At 30.6% G+C, this 20063-nt stretch overlaps 1 protein-coding gene across 2 annotated transcripts; it reads right to left on the bottom strand.

Moving 5' to 3' along the window:
* Positions 1–5598: 5598 nt before the first annotated feature.
* Positions 5599–14682, bottom strand: LOC133701919 (uncharacterized). Of its 2 annotated transcripts, XM_062126117.1 has the most exons (20): positions 14391–14682; positions 14267–14301; positions 14060–14181; positions 13884–13973; positions 13680–13799; positions 13490–13573; positions 13107–13184; positions 12446–12571; positions 12274–12363; positions 11771–11806; positions 11618–11673; positions 10736–10883; positions 8035–8479; positions 7853–7944; positions 7193–7742; positions 6899–7025; positions 6650–6691; positions 6334–6499; positions 6063–6146; positions 5599–5983 (listed from the first exon to the last, which is right to left on the bottom strand). In XM_062126117.1, exons 1-20 carry the CDS (start codon positions 14618–14620, stop codon positions 5843–5845), a joined length of 2862 nt encoding a protein of 953 aa, XP_061982101.1. In that variant the 5' UTR covers positions 14621–14682; the 3' UTR covers positions 5599–5842. The 2 variants fall into 2 exon arrangements, 1 of the variants encoding a protein (XP_061982101.1); XR_009843634.1 differs by lacking the exons at positions 5599–5983; positions 6063–6146 and having other exon boundaries at positions 6370–6499; positions 6593–6691.
* Positions 14683–20063: the final 5381 nt, after the last annotated feature.

Genomic DNA, 20063 nt, shown 5'->3' with positions numbered 1-20063 from the left:
GTCAAATTATCTTTTTATCGATTATCCAGGTTGTCTTTGAATCCACCAACACAATTAAGACATATCAAATCAATTCTTAACAAAAAAAAATTAAAAAAAATATATTTTATTGTACCATTCTTTACGTAGCATTATTCATTATAATAATATTTTTTTCTTTTTTTTTTTCTTTTCTAATCTTTTTTTTTTCAATTTCAATTACATTTTTCAGTATTAGGTTTTGGGGATTGATTTTCATAATTGTTTTCAATTTATTTTTTGTAAAATTATCCTAAACTCATATCCTATCACGAGTTTAACAGGTGAACTCGGTTGATTCGAGTTTTTTTAATTGATTTTTTTCTCAATTTTATCTTTTAATATTGAATTGATTAGAAATTAAGTTTATTTATTTGTTTCAGTATGCTTTCTATAAGGTTATCATCATCTCATGACTTGAGTCGCGGGTTTAACGGGTGATTAATCCTAGTTAACTTGAGTAAATTTTTTTTTTATCTTTTCTTAATCTATTTTTTTTCTTTTAACACTTGGTTGATTGAGAGTTGAACTTCATAATTTGTTTTAATTTTCTTTCTACTGGGTTATCCCGGTTTTATAACCTGGATCGCGGGTTTGTTAGGTTAACTCGGGTTGACTTAAGTTATTTTTTTGTCTTTTTTTTTAATTAATTATTTTTTCAGTTTCATCCCTCAACATTAGGTTTATAGGAAATTGAGTTTTGTAATATGTTTTATTTTGCTTTTCATGAGCTTATCATGATCTCATGACTTGGTATACGTATTAACAAGTTAACCCGGATTGATTTGAATCAATTCAATGTATTGTTGTTTCAATATTTATTAAAACAATCTTATCTTAAATATTTATTTTGAGTCAAATTATATTTATATTGGTTATCCAGCTTGCCTTAAAACCTGCAAAGACAATCAAGACATATGGGATCAGTTCCCATATGGTTTTTATTTTTTCTGCTAGAAAAAGCATCTGCAATGCCTCACTATTTTTTTTACATTAAAAGAAAATATTTGCTTTGACTTGCATTGTAGTGTGGATCAATAATCTAGTTTCGACTAAAAAAATTATAGTACGAGATCCACTCGTTTTCATCATCCTCCGAACATATTAAAGAAAACATTTTTTTTATTTTATTCAACTAGTTTTATTTGTTTTTATTTTTATTATTATTTAATTTAATAAATAATTAATTTTAATAAATAAATTTAATAAATACAACCAAATAAATATTTGATATTATAATATTAAATATTTTATCTATCGGATATCCTTTAATTTTTCTTTTAGAGATAGGATTTGTGTCAGTAAGAGTACATGTTGGAGAACATTGCAGTACTTCTCCAGCAAGTTGCCAAGAAGTGCAGTTTAAGCTTATTATATTGAATTCCTAAGAGGATTGATTTGTTCAGCATCTTAATAATTGATGCCTTTTGACTATTAAGATGTAGTCTTGCTGACATTCAAGCCATATCAAAGTCACAATCCCACTGTTTATTAGACTAGGCTGGGTGTGTTTGTCACTATGTTCTTATAGTATTTTTTAAAATTTTGATTTTTTTATTTTAAATTAATATATTTTTAATATTTTTAAATTATTTTAATTTGTTAACCTCAAATATAAATTCATGTTTTTTGCTTGCCAATGCTCTCATCTCTTATAAATCTCTAGCTCCAAGTGCTTAGGCACTAGAATTTCGATAAAAATAATAGATTCTTAATGATTATTTTTTTAGAATTTTTAATATTAATATATTAAAATGATTTAAAAATATATAAAAAATAAATTATAATAAAAAAGATTATTTAAAAAAAAACATCTTGAAAACGTAAAAAAATCCTTATGGGACCTTATGTCCTGCTGTACACGATTAAATTAATAATCGACTTTACCACTCTTCCGGCCTTTTCTTACAGCTGCTTCCAACAGAAGAGGGGGGCAAAAAAAGCTGAGAAATCTCATTGCTATATACGTTTATGTGTAGCCAAGCAACTCAATCACTAATTTAATGGTCCCATTGGGAGCTTTATATATATATATATATATATAATCTGGAATATTCGGATCAACTTACACGTATCATGACTAATCTTCGAGTTCATTGAATATTCTACAAATCCAGTGAACAAGTAAAACACCACGTAATAACAAATATATACAAAAAAATCAATAAAAACAAGTTTCTTTTTTCACTAGGCCACTACGTCAGATGGCCAGTGCTTATTGGGAGCCTTTTGCACCCAGCAGCCTTGACAATAACCATCTTTCTTAGGATTTTATCCTTGAACTCATTGTACAAGAACAATCTTCGTGCAATACGAAACAAAAGCTACATTTTTTTTTGTTTTTTATAGCAATATATTATAATATATATAAATTTGATTAATTAAACGTTCTGAATTTGATTTTTGCGTTGGGGTCATGTACGTTGTACCAAGGTATGTTAGATATGAACATATTTAAGAATATTTAAGAATATATTAAAATAATATTTTTTTATATACAATTAACTCGGTTTTATAAATAATGTTTTAGCCATACTATCAAACACCTAAATTGTCTAAGCATTTTCACTAAAGAGCTAATAATATAACATGCAGGAGTTCTTTTTAGAATTATTATTCTCTAAAGAATTCATATATATTCAACAAATAAAGCCGTTTATTCTAAATTTGAATTTTCTGGAAGATCATTGAATTCACAAACGATCATCAATATAAACACAAGGATGGATCAATCTGTTGCATATCAAAGTTGTAAACAAAAGTAGGGATTAATTGCCATTTAACCATGAATTTGGTGCAAACATGTGAGTACGCGAAAACAAATTTTTTTACCCAAAATAAAAAATAAAAGGATAAATAAAGATGCATCATTTAGGTCATCTCTAATGTTTATATACTGCCTTGTTTGTTTTGATGTTTCAAAAATGTTTCTAAAAAAAATTAATTTTTTTTTTTCGCTTCAAATCAATACTTTTTGATATTTTTAGATCATTTTGATGTATTGATATTAAAAATAATTTTTAAAAAATAAAAAAATATTATTTTAATATATTTCTGAGTAAAAAATATTTAAAAAAACAACTATAAGCATGCTTACGTTCAAATATGCTTAATAAAATATCCAGAAAGCTGGGACATGGACATTCTTCTCAAGACTTTAGTTTAAAAATTAAATAATGCATTAACTGATCCCACAAAAGAGATGAGGATGTCCAGTTAATCCGTATCTTGATAAGGTAATCTCTGTTTTGGTTTCAATATAGATATGGTGGGATCCTTTCAAATGTATGCGTGTAAAAAAAGGCACTATATTTTGTATTCGATGTATAGTCGGTCCGTTTGTATCCTCTACACCGATTTTTTTTTCTCGAACAACAAAATTAACATTAACAATGAATTAAAAAAAGAGGTGGTAGCACGCCCTCCCATGCATTATAATAGTTTTAAAATTTTAACAATTAATTTATTATAGATTGCATTTTATAATTTATTATAGGTTGATTAAAAATTAGATTTCATGATTTATTTTGGTTTTTTTATAAGGTTATCTTGATCTTATGACTTGAATCGCGGGTATTGTCTTGAATTTTTTTAGAATCAAACTATACTTTTACTGGTTATTCAAATTATTTTTAAACCTATTAAGTCAATTAAATTCCATCAAATTAATGTTTAAATGGTTTAATTTTTTTTAACAAGAAAAACGTTAATAGCATTTGGATGTTTCTTTTATATATTTTTTTAAAAAATTATCCACCAAACATTATAGCGGGCGTCTAGTGGAGTCCTAATCGAATGACATTTAAGAGATTTTGTGGAATTTGCAATTGCTCATTAAATGATCTCATAAAAAATTCTAAAAATAAGCTTTAATATACCTAAAAGATAATCTTATCGTCAAATCATAATAATAAATATGGCTTCACTTTGTCAACTTTATTGATAGGAAGGGAGGGGAGTTGAGGGAATTTGCCATGAACGACGGCTCTAAAATTGTTCCAGTAACGTTTCAACTTCCAGATGAATTGAATTGAAGAGTGGTGTTGTTTAACATTAAGATAATGGGATAATATATTCAGAGGCGAAATTGAGATTTCGTCGGAAGAAGCTGTCCCTTCAATGTGAGGTGGAAAGGCTCGGAGTGATGCAGTCAGGGGCCAGTGGCGTAGCCGTCCATATTGTTAAAGTTAAGTTAGTAAACAAGGACCTAATCAACTGTCGACCTCTACTTAACATGGATGGCTCTAATCTCTTTGAAAGATCTCCCTCTGTGTGCTTGTCATTTTCTATCTGCAAATGAAAATATTAGGTGTGCTTGACGCTGTCGGTAATCATGGCAGTATAATGGAAGATGTTTTTATAAATATATTAAACTAATATTTTATTTATTTTTTTACATTAATATTTCAAAATAATTTCCATACATTGTGGTGTGTTGAAGCTGGCCAAGGCGCATGTATTACTGGAGTGGAGTGGAGTGGAGTAACCGAAATATATGTAAAACGACAAGTAGTTGAGCTGTACATGAACTTCGAAGGGATACTAAGATTTTGTCCTCAAGCATAGAGATTGGTGAAAGGTTCGCGTCGCTTGTTTGGTAAGATTTTTAGCATCACGGCCACCTTTGGAGGAGTACGTGCTTCGACAACGACAAAAACAAAAACTTACTTGGGAAGGGAATGTTAGAGAAGGAATGACGTCATCCATTCATATTGGAGTTACAGTTGTTAAAACTAGATTCGACAACTCGTATGAAAATAATATTGGCCATTGAGTCAATTTATTAGGTTTAGCTCGGTTGGATTATAAATAAATCAACCAGGAAAAGTTACCCCATCAATATCAGATCATGGATCGCCAGGTTTTTCCATTAACCTGCCAAATCAGTTTAGGATAAGTGCGTATTTAGAATTGGGGGTATTTTTCAAATTATTTTTTATTCAGAAATATATTAAAATAATATCACAACAATATAAAAACATAAAAATTATTAATTTAAAACTAAAAAAATAAAATTTAAAAACATCTTAAAAAAACAAAAACAACTATTAGAGACAAGTGTTTAAATAGCTCACTCGAACATTTTGTCCTTTAGCTCTTGTTACCGTGACAGAGGGAGCATCTTTTACCACCCTAGTGTCAACTGTCAAGTATCCATAAACAAGGTCCCTTGTACTCTCTGGGAATCCACCGTTCCAGATAAAAAAAATAATTAGAAAGTTGCTTATATATATATATATATATATATATATATATCGAAACTTGGCTGCTGGAAACTAACCATCCAAGATAAGGCATCATAATAGGAAAGGCTCTATGTTTCAAGCAGTGGCGGATTCTTTTAAGCAACAGGGGCGGGCTTGATTAAATTATCCTACAAATTAGTTTTTTCGAACCATTTCTGCTGTCCCTGGTTTTAGAAGCTCAGATTTTTCCTCAAAATCAACCATGAAACTGCTTTATCACTTGAGAATCTCAATTTCTAATCTATGCAAGTTGTAGATTGGGCTCCTTTGGAAATGGTTAATAATGGGCTGGGATGGAATCCACTACTAGCAGAGTTCACGTACACAGACTACAGTATGCCAAGTCATCCATCTCATTATCCCATGAAACAACATTACAAAATTGGACCTGCTCCTAGGTATAAAAAGGGAGCAGCAAGAATGCTTGTGTTAATATGAACAGACCGATTGACAGACATTATTATAAAGTAAATTTGACTCGGATATCTAATGTTTCTCTCTCTCATACTAACCTTGCATATAAATCCCTATGGAGTGGGCAGTGGTTAATCCCTTGTGACTTTTGAGAAATTTACTGTTCAGTTTTCTGAACCGCCTGTGTATCTATCATCATCCTCTAGTCGACCAGAGTATAAAAGTGAAGCTAGGCAAATCAGCGCATCGGTAAGAATAAGGCCGACCACATCAAAAACAAATTTTGGAGCAAATAGTCCCCATACCTGCATGGAGTCGGAAGTAAACAAAATGTCAGTAGGTGTTCAATGCAGGCTAGTACGGAATGTTTAAACGATCCAATACCATTAGATGGCGCCTTTGAATGGTAACGCATATTATGGTGGCAGTGACCGTGGTGGCAGTAATAAGTCCATACATCATATACATCTGAAACATGGAAGAAGATCTATAATAAGTCTCTGCCACTGGTTATGACATTCTTGAAAATAAAAGAAGAAAAATAAAAATCACACAAGAACTTTAAAAGCGAACATCTCAAAATGTGATCATGGGCAGAAATATATAAAAATCACAGGGAGCATGACCAACAGTGATGTTCAGGCAATTAACTAACCTGAGACAACTGGGTGAAACGAAAATCCTTCCCATGGTCATTCTGACCAAACAAAAAATTGCAGACAACCAGAAATGGAAGTGCAAGAACAGGAAGAATGTGAGAAAAGCCAAATGTATCTATTGTAAGAAGGATCGCTTGACGAACAAGGACAAATTCATCAAACCTGAAATATGGAATAGGTTAAAAATAAGTCAATTGGCAATGGTAATTTACCCCTGCAGATGGTGCACTACCACATCATCTGCATTATCATTACCAATTACTTTAAGAATCGCGCAATATGTCTGCATGCACTCCCATACCCAAGACTCACCCAATAAATGCAGCACCATACCGCAGGCCATCAAATGCACACCTGCAGGGAGAGAGGTGTGAGGTTATGAAATATATATTGGATGGATTAGTAAAGCTGCTTAAATTAGAGTTTCAAAACTACATGATAAGTAAATCTGCTTCCAGTGTTAGTCAACTACATAGAGTCACGAATAATAATAAAAAAAATTAAAGACAAAAGTATACGCAACATATGCAGAAGCATCAGAGTAGATCACAAGCATCTCACCAATGACCAGTGGCAAAAAATAGACACACAGCTAAGAGGTTCCACTGTGTAATAGCAAGAGGATTGAAAGTAAAAATAGCATCACAGTCACTGTCTTCCATACTTTCCAACTTCACTATGCAATAACCTGTAAACAGAGACTTTCTATGAGCCTAATCCTTTATAAAATAGTGCACCACTAATTAATTATGAAAATACTACTAAACAGAAGAAAAACAAAGGACTCAAGTAAGACAACTGCTCAACATGATGCAATTTGATGTAATACCAAAAGAATATTAAGAAAATAAGCACCTCCAATTATCAGCGCCAATGCTACCAAGGAACCTTGTTTTCCTGACAGAATGATGATTGTTGGACTCCAAGCAGATAAAATGGATACTGTTTTCACTACCAAGCTCCTCTTGTAATCTAACTCTCTATCTTTATCAAACAAATGTGCAACCGCAAATAAAAGCAGTTGACCCAGCCCAATTGCATAAATCATTCTTGGGATGTGACCTTTTGCCATTCCTTGAAGCAACAGTGCTAGGGTCGGTATGCTACTTTCAGCTCCCCAATAAACTGCTATAAGCACATAGCTTAAAATGGTTGCCATGGTAATATACTTCCAAAGTCCCCCAAAAATGCTGCTGGCGATGGTCCTGCATAGCAAGCATGCCAATAATATGACGGCAAGAATTGGGCCAATTTCAGCCATGTATGTCCACAGTGGATGACCTGGGGCAACCCCAAGCACCCATGAAGGAGACGCGCTCAGGAATAAAGAAGTGGCAGCCTGCTTTGACAGCCCAACTTCAATGGTAAATCTGAGAATGGATATCAACAGTAGAAAACTTACTGCCTGCAAGGTGAAGCCCATGAAAATTAGCATCACAAAAAGAATCTATGATATATTTTCTGATCATAAACATCAACATAATGTGACAAACTTTTAAGGCCACCAATACGTACTTCAAACAGCATCTTCTTTTTCATGATTGAAGAACGTAGCCTGACAATGCTGGTGGTGGCCAAAAGAAAACTTGCCACTTTTCCTTCCTCCACTGAGATCATGGTTTAAGAAAAAGGGATGTCAGGAAAGGAGGAAAAGCACTTCTCAAACCATGAAAAAGCTGGCCAGGCTGAGAACTTACAAATAAAACTGTTTGACAGGAAGCTACATGCACGTATTGCCACAACAAAGAAGGCAAATATTAATTCAAAGGAAATTCCAGAACCTCCAGGAGACAAAAGAGAAGTCGTATACAGATTATTCACTCTTTGAATGGCAAGAAATATTATAAGGAGTGAAATTAACATGGTCCCGAGACCAATTCCCATCAGCTTCAGATTAAATTCAGTCCATTTGGAGCGAGCCAGCTCTGAAACATTTGATAGGAAGCTAAAATAAAAATCAATTTGCCTTGTAAGAGCAGGTAACAATGTGTGGCTTCTTTCATTTCTATGCAATAGTAAGTTCTTAGTACTGTTTGCCCAATTCTGCTCTGCCTGAACATATGCATTTGATATGTGCAACAAGTCTTCAGAGGAAAATCCAATGACAGATGAAGCTGAATAGACATCAATGTATCTTTTCACCTGCAGAAGAGAATTAACATCACATTGGAAAATAGAGATGGTGAATAACTCCAAGATTGCCTTAAGAGAGTATTAGTCAAAGTGGAAAACAGGCAACAGTGGTGGTTCGAATTTCACCAACCCCCATCCCCTACAGGGAAAAGAAAAGGAATATATAAATGGTTGAAAACAAAGATAAAAACATTATCTTCACGGTTGATGACAATATACCACCTCCAGCTAATCCACAACCAAATGAGCAACAAATAATTAAAAATTCCTATACCGAGAATTGAAAGGCTATTGGTATTACCTAAGGTGGATAACACTTATTCTGCCTTGTTTGTCTAGCATTCCTTTCTGTTATCTATATCCTTCTAAGATCGGAGAGGGTGATGATGAGACATTTTCTCAGGTCTGATGTGGAGGAAATGTGCTGCTACTTAAGGTCTACGGGATTTGGGTACAGCCTTTAGCTTTGTCAGGTAAGTGGTTATGGCATTTTCCTTAAAAACTGAATCTTTACAACAAGGTAGATATACATGCAAACTGCTCAGATCCCATTGTACAAATTCATATAAATACAAATTATACAATACAAACATAAAATCAGACCTTCTGACACATGTCAGCAAAAAATATATAATCATATGGGATTAAATATTTGAATTACATTCCATTGATGTCATTTACTCATAGGTCAAAGTGTGATCATGCATTTTGACAACATCCACATATCACAAGTATAACACCATACAAATATTTTGAGATAGGAGAGTGTTGTGCATCCACATAACACACTGTTCATTATTTTTTACATGCACAATTCTGTATCTTTTTAACACATGGCCAAAGGAACTACCAGAAACCTGCACCTCTTTTTGAAAAGTGGTTGACAGCAGTTCAGAGCTCATTCAACTTATTCAAATGGAGTCTTTTTTTTTTTTCCGATCACTACATGGATCTGGTCAGCCAATCATGGGGGTTCCAAACCAGAATCCAAAATCTAATAAGGTCACTAACAATTGTAGTCCCCTGTAAATGTTTAAAATGCTACCATGATAACTTCTATTGCTCATGCGAGTCCAAAGAAATTCTTGTATATCACACGTATGAGATTTTATGTTTTGTGGCACAGTGAAAAAAAATAATTGGTGAAGTAGCATAGTTGAGAAAATAACACAGTTTAATAAGTCGTAGATGATATATATGACTCAAGAGTCGCAATTTAATATTTGTCATGCTCTATCCTTTTTAAGGTTTGGTCGGCCAAAAAGGAGTTGGCTTTCCTGTTAAGGACATCTTGCCTATATATCAATTTTTTAAACTATGTAAACTGTACACCAATTAATTTGTTGGACTGAGTTCTCTCCACTGTGATACAAACCTAAAAAAGTGATTGCTATGTGGTGAGGCACCGTACACCAATTAATTTTTAATTCATATCTCAGTAAATTATATTTTTTATTCAACTTTAGAATTTTCTTCTGCTGGAATAACTTGTATCGTGAGTAACGAACTCCTTTTCAAAATAATTTTTTATGGAATAATACTTCAAAGAGGTCGCAGATGCTAACTGCAACTCTCATGTCGCATATAGCATCTGCGACTCACTAAATGAACTCATTTTCTTAGACAATTTTACTTAAATCTTCCACTTGGTAATGAAAAATGCTTCAATGACAGTTGCAATTGGCATCTGCCACTCGTTAATCTGTGTTATTTTCCTAAATATTTTCTCTACTATGTTACTTTACCGATTATTTTTTTCACAGTGCTACAAACCGAAGAAGCTCTCATATGTATATCCTTCTTTTTTTCTTCCCTCCTATGATACAAAAGGTAGACATGTACTTCATTTTTTTTTGTGAGGATTTGTGGGTAGGACTACACTTTTTTTTTCCTCAAGTAATTAAAGCCAAGGAATATGTTTTTGGCAACTCTATGGAGGCATCTTTACAACCCTTTTAGGTGTCTTTAGAAGATACTTGAAGGAGATGGCACACGCTTCTTATTTTTTTCTTATCTCTTGATATTAGGATAATATCTTATCATTGTTTTATTTTTAGATTTCACTATCTTCTTCCTCAATTTACTGAAAATTTTCAGGTAACAGTGAAAGAAGACACAAGAATGGCATGATCCCTTTGGAATGTATAGATGAAACAACCATGCAGTTTAAAATTTAGAAAAATAACTAGATTAGCAATAAAAAATGTAATTTATATCATGCTATTTAAGTGTATTTAATATTCGGGACCAGTAAAGAAAATGTACCTGCCAGGAATTGATGCAGAGTACATTGACATAATTCAGTAACCATTCCTCCAATTCTGACAGATTAGAGGAATCCCTCGCATTTATGCCATCCAAATTCCATGTACCAGCACCTAAAGCATATAGCTCAGGATTAACTCGTCCGATGCTGAAAAAACAAAACTTACAAGCATTATTCTGGATGAAAATTCCATTGCAACAAAATAAAAGCAATGTAAATGACAACAGGCAATAGCTCAAACTTGAAAAGGTGATCCCAAGCGACAAAGAAGCTCTTTTACTAGGTGAAAAAACTGATAAATGACTTTGGAAGCAAGTGGAAATTTTCAAGTTTTTACAAGCCAGAGATTAGTTAATACAAAAGAGCAAAGCTGGTTAATTTATATCTTTCACAGCTTAGTAGTAGTATTCTTTTAAAAAATAAGATTAATAAACATCCAATATTTGGACATTCAGTTGTGAGATTATAGACCAACACAATAATGCTAGTCTGCACATCAATTATACACTGATCAGTTTTGCTGGCAATAATTATTATGTTGTTATGTACAATGACAGAAAGGAGCAATCAGGGAAAATATTATCACAAGCAAAAGTGTTCATTGGAATAAAGATCACAGATCAAAGTAATGGATGGAAAAGGAGATCAACCTCATCTCCGCGGCCAAATTTTTTTTTCCAGTATAGAAAGTCTAAGAATAATCTACATATGGTAGCATTCTGTCAACACCAATGACTTTCACGACATATTGGAGAGAACAGAAACTGCCAAACTAAGTAAAGAAAGTGATCTCGTTTACCTAGAAAACCATCAGTCAATAAGGATATATTATAAACATACAATGGATCAAATGTTAAAACTGAACCATGCTTACACGGCACCTTCCAAAAGGAAATGGAATACCAAGCAGAGCAGACACTGTCACTGCAAAATCAAGCTGCATAAAATGACATCAATAAGTACTTATCATGAGGTAAATACATAATTGAAATGAAATTGCAATAGAATCACAGAATTGAAATGATAGTTTTTACCTGTTGGATGGAGCTGGTACATTTCTTCTTTCCATCCTGAAATTGGAATACATAAAGCTCAATCCAGTCAGAAGGACCAACAAGAATCCTGACACATGTACTGATTAAATTCTACCTATTTTCCTTTTCAATTTGGTATTCTATCTGATTTTCCAGATTCTTTCATTGCAAGTTAGAAAGAAGTTTCATGTCTATCAAAGTTGCAAGATGCCCAGTCTACTTTTGCCACTAAATAAGTAGAGCTGTATAGAGAACACAAAGCTGCATTTCTGTTTACTTGTTTGAAACAATTCGTGCTCCTTTTCTTCTCCCCCTCTTTTATTCATTGTTGAGTAATCAGGAAGAAGTAACATAGTCAAAGCTAAAACAACTAGGAATATAATGCTTCATTAATGTAGTGGAAACTCAAAAGGTGGAAGGAAGAGCTGATTCAAGTGAAATAGACATTAATATATACAGTGCTTGGCAAAATTTATGCGTTCATTTGAAGAGTGCGGAAGTACCAAATCTAGTTTACAAGATGACGTATCTAATTCAGATGGAATGGAAGTTGGAGGCTTCTTAAAACTCATTGCAAAAATTGACGTTTCAACCTGCATAGCATAATTCCAATTTTCAGAAATCAGCAAAAACAAAGCCAATCAAGTTTCTTTGAGAACAAGACAAATAGCATACCTCTTCAGCACTTCCACCACCATGATCACCATTTAATGTTTGTCCATGGTCACCCATAACCAGAAGAAAAGTATTTTCATGTAAGCCACCTGGTTCAGATTGGCTCCCGAGGACTTTGATTACTTTCTGAAGCAAAAAACATGGTCATCTCATATACATATACATATACATACATATGTTTTTACACACACAATCACACACAAGTGGACTACTATTAATTATGCATTTTCTTTATTTCCTTTTTACAATTGTTATTGTAGTTATAGGAAATTACTAAGGCAAATATAGTTTTTACTAGTGTAATGGCTTAAATAGCAATCAATTGATTTTCCTAAATCCGGGTTTAAGTTAAAGAAATAAAGCTTACATATAGTTAAATGCACAGAGGATAACTAAAAGGTTACATTTGCAGCTTATTGTTGTAGACATATCGTTTTTCCCATAACTTATGTAGTACAGCACTAGTCTGATATGCACCTACTCCAGCTAAATCTAAAAAAGAAGGCAGTCCAAGAAACTCAAAATTCAAAATATCTGACCAGTTTATCACAGAGGTGCAAAGTGCCAAACCAACCAACAAAATCAACAGTGGGATAATTCAAAGCAAGCTGCAAGATCAAGTATATGATGCAACTTAGATAATCATAATTGAGAAAATTACCTCTAACATGAGATTGTACTGCTCCAACTTTTCTATCATTGGCATGGAATCAACACCAAATATATGCCCAGCATGATCCTATGCCACATAGATCACACAATTCAGATCCAGTCAAAGCTTGTGTGTTTACTGATATGAAAAAATTGTTCCAGTTTTAAGAGGACATGGAGAAATTTGATGCTAGAAAGAAAATCATGGGGGGGTTAGGATGGTGCTCTTTTCAAAGTTCAATTGGTACATAACTCGAACCAGAACCCTCTTTTGAATTTCATAATATATTTGGAACATAAGCTGATAACAATGTATGTCTCATAGCACACATAAATTCAATAACAGACCAGACATATTAGTCACTTGCAGAAATAAAGCATCTTGAATCTCACCACGCCAAGAAAATGCGCAACAAGAACATCCCAGTCGTCTTGATATAGGGCAGGAAATAGGTGTTCGATGCATCCATTATCTACCTAAAAGATTTAGATTTTCACCAAGGTTGTCAATGTGTAGAGAAGTATTAATCATGAAGGCTCTTGGAAATGAGAAAAGCGAGGCAAATTGTTAAAAATTGCATACCGTATGAAGATCCTTAACATTAAAAGACGGGTAAGGATGAGAATTATTAAAATGATGAGGAAATAACTGGATCCATGTATCATCACCCATCATCACTACTCGCTTCCCGTTTTCAACCAGCTGCCAGTGAGACCAACCAGGTCAATAACAACAAACATGGCAATTAAACTGTTGTTGTAGAAGGCAATAAAATAAATAAATAACCTGATGTATAAAGTTATCTTCAACAATGGCAGGAGCACCAAAGCTATTTCCAACATCTATAAAAGTCGGCAATCCACCCGTTGTCAAACCCTAAAACATTACAATTACATCACAATAAATACATAAAGGAGGATGCATTGCAATTCAAAAATTATAAAAATAAAATAAAAGCAGACCTTCAAACGCTGGAGGCTAGTGGTAGGAGGATCAGCAATAGCTTTGAAAATCTTGGCAGACGATCCTTCAGCAAATGCCATCTTTTGCAGCACAGATAATTTGTCCATCCATGCCTTCTTTTCTATAACAACAATAAATCAACACAAAGATAATATAGATTTAATTAATTAAAAACCTTGAACAGGAATGAGTAGAGCTCCTCTAACCTTGAAAAAATACGCTCGGAGCAACGAAATCAAACCTGAAAATGCAAATAAAATAAAAGAAATAACAATAATCAAATAAATGAAGTAAATAAATAAGAAATGGTTGATAACTGAGATGAAGAACCTGATTGCATCGAGAACAATGATGACAAGGCGATCCACAACTGGTTTATTCCAACTGTGATTAGTGCTGGTAGAGGAGAAGCAGGGAGATTGAGATATGTCGCTGCCGTGGCTGTAATATGGAAGTTCTGTTCGAGTAAGCAAGAATCCTCTAGTGAATATCAGTATTGCAAACACGTGAGCCACCAGTATCACCCAGCTGTACCATTTCATCCACCAACGTCTCCCCATTTCGCGTCACTAGGGAAGTCGCGTGTCGTTGAGGCACGGCGGTGATGCTGAATCAAATGAAAAAAAATGAAAATATAATAATTTAAAAAAAAAGGAAGAAAAAAGAAACTGCTCAAATTTACATTTGTGGCCGGGCCGAGCTATGCAGGACTAGGACAACAGGCTAAAAGCCCGAAAGCAAGCCCATCTAAATGTCCTTGAGGGCTTTTGTATATGGCCAATGTGCCCTTGAGATGGGGGGGGGGGGGGGCATGAAAGCGATCCGTGACCGTGAGAGAGATGTCAAGCATCTTTCATTGCCCATGGATGTCAAGTTAACCTCAGGATGATACTTATTTACCCAAATCAATTTAAACGTATAGATTTATTTTTTATATTTATTTCTTCTTATAAATAATAAATATAATATAAATATCATTACACTTGATTTGAGATATATACATTAGTACTATATAAGTATACATTTATGTATATATAGAATCCTTATAATTTTTAAATATAATATAATATATGCATTCTTCAGTATTAACATCGCGTTAACATATATGCATAGTTTTGAAACCATACCCAGCTTGGCGGGTTAACCTGAGACTTGGCCTACTCGGGGTTGGAATCGAGTCAAGTTTAAGAAAAAATAGGAAAATGAAAAGTCAGTTGACCCGGTCAAAAACATGGTTGCAACCTGTTGACTTTTGTTTTTTTACTAAAACGACATTGTTTTGATTTAAAAAAAAAAGAATTGACCTGGACGATCCGGTGACTGGGCCGGGTTTAAAAACTATTCATATATGTATGTAAATGCACGTGTGCACAACATTAATTTTTATTTTAGGTTGAATAATAAATAGTAATGTAATATTTTTTATCTAAAATTGATGGATAAAATATAAATACTTAAATTATTTATACAATGGGTAATAAATAAAATATAAATATATAATAAATTCAACTAATAAATATTCATTCTCAACCATATTAATCACAGATTCACCCACTCCAATTTTCTATGGGTTGCATGGTTGTGATATTTTCTACTTATTTTTGTTTATTTTTATTTGTTTTATTTTATTTTAATTAATTTGAGTATATATATATATTTTTTAGAAAAAAACTTTGTCAAAATGATAGCCCACGTAGAATGATGGGTGGAATTTGTTTTTTAATTAATGTAGGTGTTTATGTTAGCTTGTGTATACCTCAACTAATTTTATAGGTCTTAAAATTAATAATTATATAGGTTTTTAATAATTCTAAAATTTATAAAATTTAAATTAATAATTTCTAAATAATAAATCTAAAACTCAAGTAGTTAAGTTGTTATTCTCGGGATTGGATATCACCGTGTTATTGTAAGGATATCTTGTTATAGGTCTCATCTAGGGATCACCTGTAGATTGTCGAATGACCTTTGTGTCCTTTCTAAAAAAAGTTAATTAATCTAAGGATGGATATCCTCTTCATCAAATGATTTATTTCTTGCAAGGTCCTCGTAGTTCCCTGTTCAGAATTTAAGATTCTTTGCACTCTAATTTTCAGAGTCAAACCAGGTGGCTTCCCACGCTATAACTTCTTTGTTCATCGAACACTAGTTACATGTATATAGATTTAGTTAGATTAGATAATTTACCCATGGTATGTTATGGGTAAGATTAATTTTTTAAAAAAAAGTATTCAAGTATTGTTATGTGTTTTTAAGAAAAAAAATTATACCATATAGAAATTGATTTAATATAATCCGATTAAGTTAGACCCCATTTGTTTGCTGAAAAGTAGTTTTTTTTAAAAAAGTAAATATCAGGAAAGTGAATTATTTTCTGATGTTTGGTAGTGTAATGAAAAATAAATTCGAAAATACTTTCTATTGTTTGTTTATGTCATGGAAAATAAGCTGAAAATAACTTATTAATGTTTTATTTTTCTCAAGTTTATTAAAATAATGAAGAACAAATCTTACAAATTAAAAAGTTGAATGAGAATGAAATTGAAATTGAAAAACAAATTCATAAATTATCTCAAATAAAATAAATAACAATCAAAATAATAAAGATCAAATCTAAAAAATAATAAAAAATGAAGAAATTAAAATAATAATAATTAACATTTCATAAATTATTTCAAATAAAATAAGTATGAAACTTTTGGAAAGTGAATTTCAGGAAAGTGAATTATTTTCTGATGTTTGGTAGTGTAATGAAAAATAAGTTAGAAAACACTTTTCATTGTGGTTTATGTCATGAAAAATAAGCTGGAAAATAACTTATTAATGTTTTATTTTTCTCAAGTTTATTAAAATAATGAGGAACAAATCTTACAAATTAAAAGGTTGAATGAGAATAAAATTGAAATTGAAAAAAATTCATAAATTATCTCAAATAAAATAAATAATAATCAAAATAATAGAGATCAAATCTAAAAAATAAAAAAATAATAAAAGATGAAGAAATTAAAATAATAATAATTAAAATTTCATAAATTATTTCAAATAAAATAAGTATGACGCTTTTGGAAAGTGAATTTTTAGAAAAATAAATTATTTTCTGATGTTTGGTAATGTAATGAAAAATAAGTTAGAAAACATTTTTCATTGTTTGTTTATGTCATGAAAAATAAGCTGGAAAATAACTTATTAATGTTTTATTTTTCTCAAGTTTATTAAAATAATGAGGAACAAATCTTACAAATTAAAAAGTTGAATGAGAATGAAATTGAAATTGAAATTGAAAAAAAAAATCATAAATTATCTCAAATAAAATAAATAATAATCAAAATAATAGAAATTAAATCTAAAAAATAATAAAATAATAAAAGATGAAGAAATTAAAATAATAATAATTAAAATTTCATAAATTATTTCAAATAAAATAAGTATGACACTTTTGGAAAGTGAATTTCAGAAAAGTAAATTATTTTCTGATGTTTGGCAGTGTAATGAAAAATAAGTTAGAAAACATTTTCTATTGTTTGTTTATGTCATGGAAAATAAGCTGGAAATAATTTATTAATGTTTTATTTTTTTCAAGTTTATTAAAATAATGAGGAACAAATCTTACAAATTAAAAAGTTGAATGAAAATAAAATTGAAATTGAAAAAAAAAATTCATAAATTATCTCAAATAAAATAAATAATAATCAAAATAATAGAGATAAAATCTAAAAAATAATATAATAATAAAGATGAAGAAATTAAAATAATAATAATTAACATTTCATAAATTATTTCAAATAAAATAAGTATGAAACTTTTGGAAAGTAAATTTCAGGAAAGTGAATTATTTTCTGATGTTTGGTAGTGTAATGAAAAATAAGTTAGAAAACACTTTCCATTGTTTGTTTATGTCATGTAAAATAAGCTGGAAAATAATTTATTAATGTTTTATTTTTTTCAAGTTTATTAAAATAATGAGGAACAAATCTTACAAATTAAAAAATTGAATGAGAATGAAATTGAAATTGAAAAAAAAATTCATAAATTATCTCAAATAAAATAAATAATAATCAAAATAATAGAGATCAAATCTAAAAAATAATATAATGATAAAAGATGAAGAAATTAAAATAATAATAATAATAAACATTTCATAAATTATTCAAATAAAATAAGTATGAAACTTTTGGAAAGTAAATTTCAGGAAAGTGAATTATTTTCTAATGTTTGGTAGTGTAATGAAAAATAAGTTAGAAAATACTTTTCATTGTTGTTTATGTCATGGAAAATAAGCTGAAAAATAACTTATTAATGTTTTATTTTTCTCAAGTTTATTAAAATAACGAGGAACAAATCTTACAAATTAAAAAGTTAAATGAGAATGTAATTGAAAAAAATTTCATAAATTATCTCAAATAAAATAAATAATAATCAAAATAATAGAGATCAAATCTAAAAAATAAAAAAAATAATAAAAGATGAAGAAATTAAAATAATAATCAAAAGAATAAGGATCAAATTTGATAGATAAAATTTTTTAATAAAAAAATAATAATGGAAAAGCAAATAACAATTATAAAAATGAGGACCAGGTTAATATAAAAATTAAATTCTAAGAGATGAAATTGAAAAATAAATATTCAAAACAAAATATATATAGCAATCAAAAGTTTGAGGACCAAATTTGATATAATCAGCAAATAATATGACATTTCTAAATTTTTCACAACTTCCGGAAAGTGTTTTCCGCCCAGATTTTTCAGGAAAACACTTTCCTGAAAACTAAGCCAAAGTTTCCTTTAACTGATAAGTATTTTCCGTTGACCAACTTTCCTAACGGTAAACAAATACAGGAAAGTTTGGAAAGTGATTTCCCGAAACCACTTTCCGAGAAGCAAAAATGACCTTAGTAATTTCAAAAATAACCTGGACAAACAGGAAAAAAAAAATGTTTTGACCAATCTAATATTGAAAAATAAAATTGAGAAAAATCAATAAAAAAAGATAGAAAATATTGAGTCATCCGGGGTTAATCATTAAATTTCGATCATAAGATTAAGATAACCCAATAGAAAATAAATAAAAACAAATTATAAAACTCAATTTTCGATCAATCCAATATTAAATGATAAAAATTTTAAAAAAAATTAATTAAAAAAATAAAAAAAACCTGAGTCAACCGGGTTTAATCCGACAAACCCTTAACTCAAGTCATGATTTTAAGATAACCTCATATAAAATAAATTATTAAATTTAATTTATAAGAATTGAATTATTACAAGATAGACTCATAAACCACCACTCACACTTGATGGATTTACAAAGATTAAATTAACCCATCCTAAATTCGCTTGCTTAGAAAAATAGGAAGAGAGAAAGCAACACTTTAAGATTAATATGTTTAACAAACCAAAACATCTAGAAATGCAAATAAATAAAATAAAATACCATGCAACTCGGGAAAAAAGTATAATATTTACAAATATCTCAAATATTAAACACAAATGCAATCACCCTACATGTGATCTAACTAATTAAGCAATGGACGGATGAAAAACCAAAGGAACATTTCATAAGGTTATTGCCAAAGGCATCCTTAAACACGTAGATCTTGGTACACAACTCCAAATAATAATAATAATAAAAAGTTAAGAACATTAATTAAAAAATAAATAAAATAATATTTATGTATCCATAATATAATCATCAAGGGACATGATAACCAAGCATCATAGTATCAAGGTAAAAAAAATCAAGGGACATTTTCTTTGTATAAATAAATAAATAACTTAAAAATAAATATCATCATTTAGAATACGATGATTGCAAGATTCAACACCATAAATACAAAAATTAAACAAATAAGTATAAGAATATAAATTATTTTAGTGATAAAGAAAGCATGATTATAATAAGAGAGTATTTGGTTTGGAGTTGATTTTAGTTTTTTTTATGGACTCATATAGAAAACATATATTTTAAGTTTTTAAATATGTAATTTGTACTTTAAGGTTGTAC

This window comes from Populus nigra, chromosome 8 (genome assembly GCF_951802175.1).
Source record: "Populus nigra chromosome 8, ddPopNigr1.1, whole genome shotgun sequence".
In the NCBI taxonomy this organism is placed as follows: domain Eukaryota; kingdom Viridiplantae; phylum Streptophyta; class Magnoliopsida; order Malpighiales; family Salicaceae; genus Populus; species Populus nigra.
Note: the sequence above shows the minus strand (reverse complement) of the source record. Positions and strands in the feature narration are given on the sequence as shown.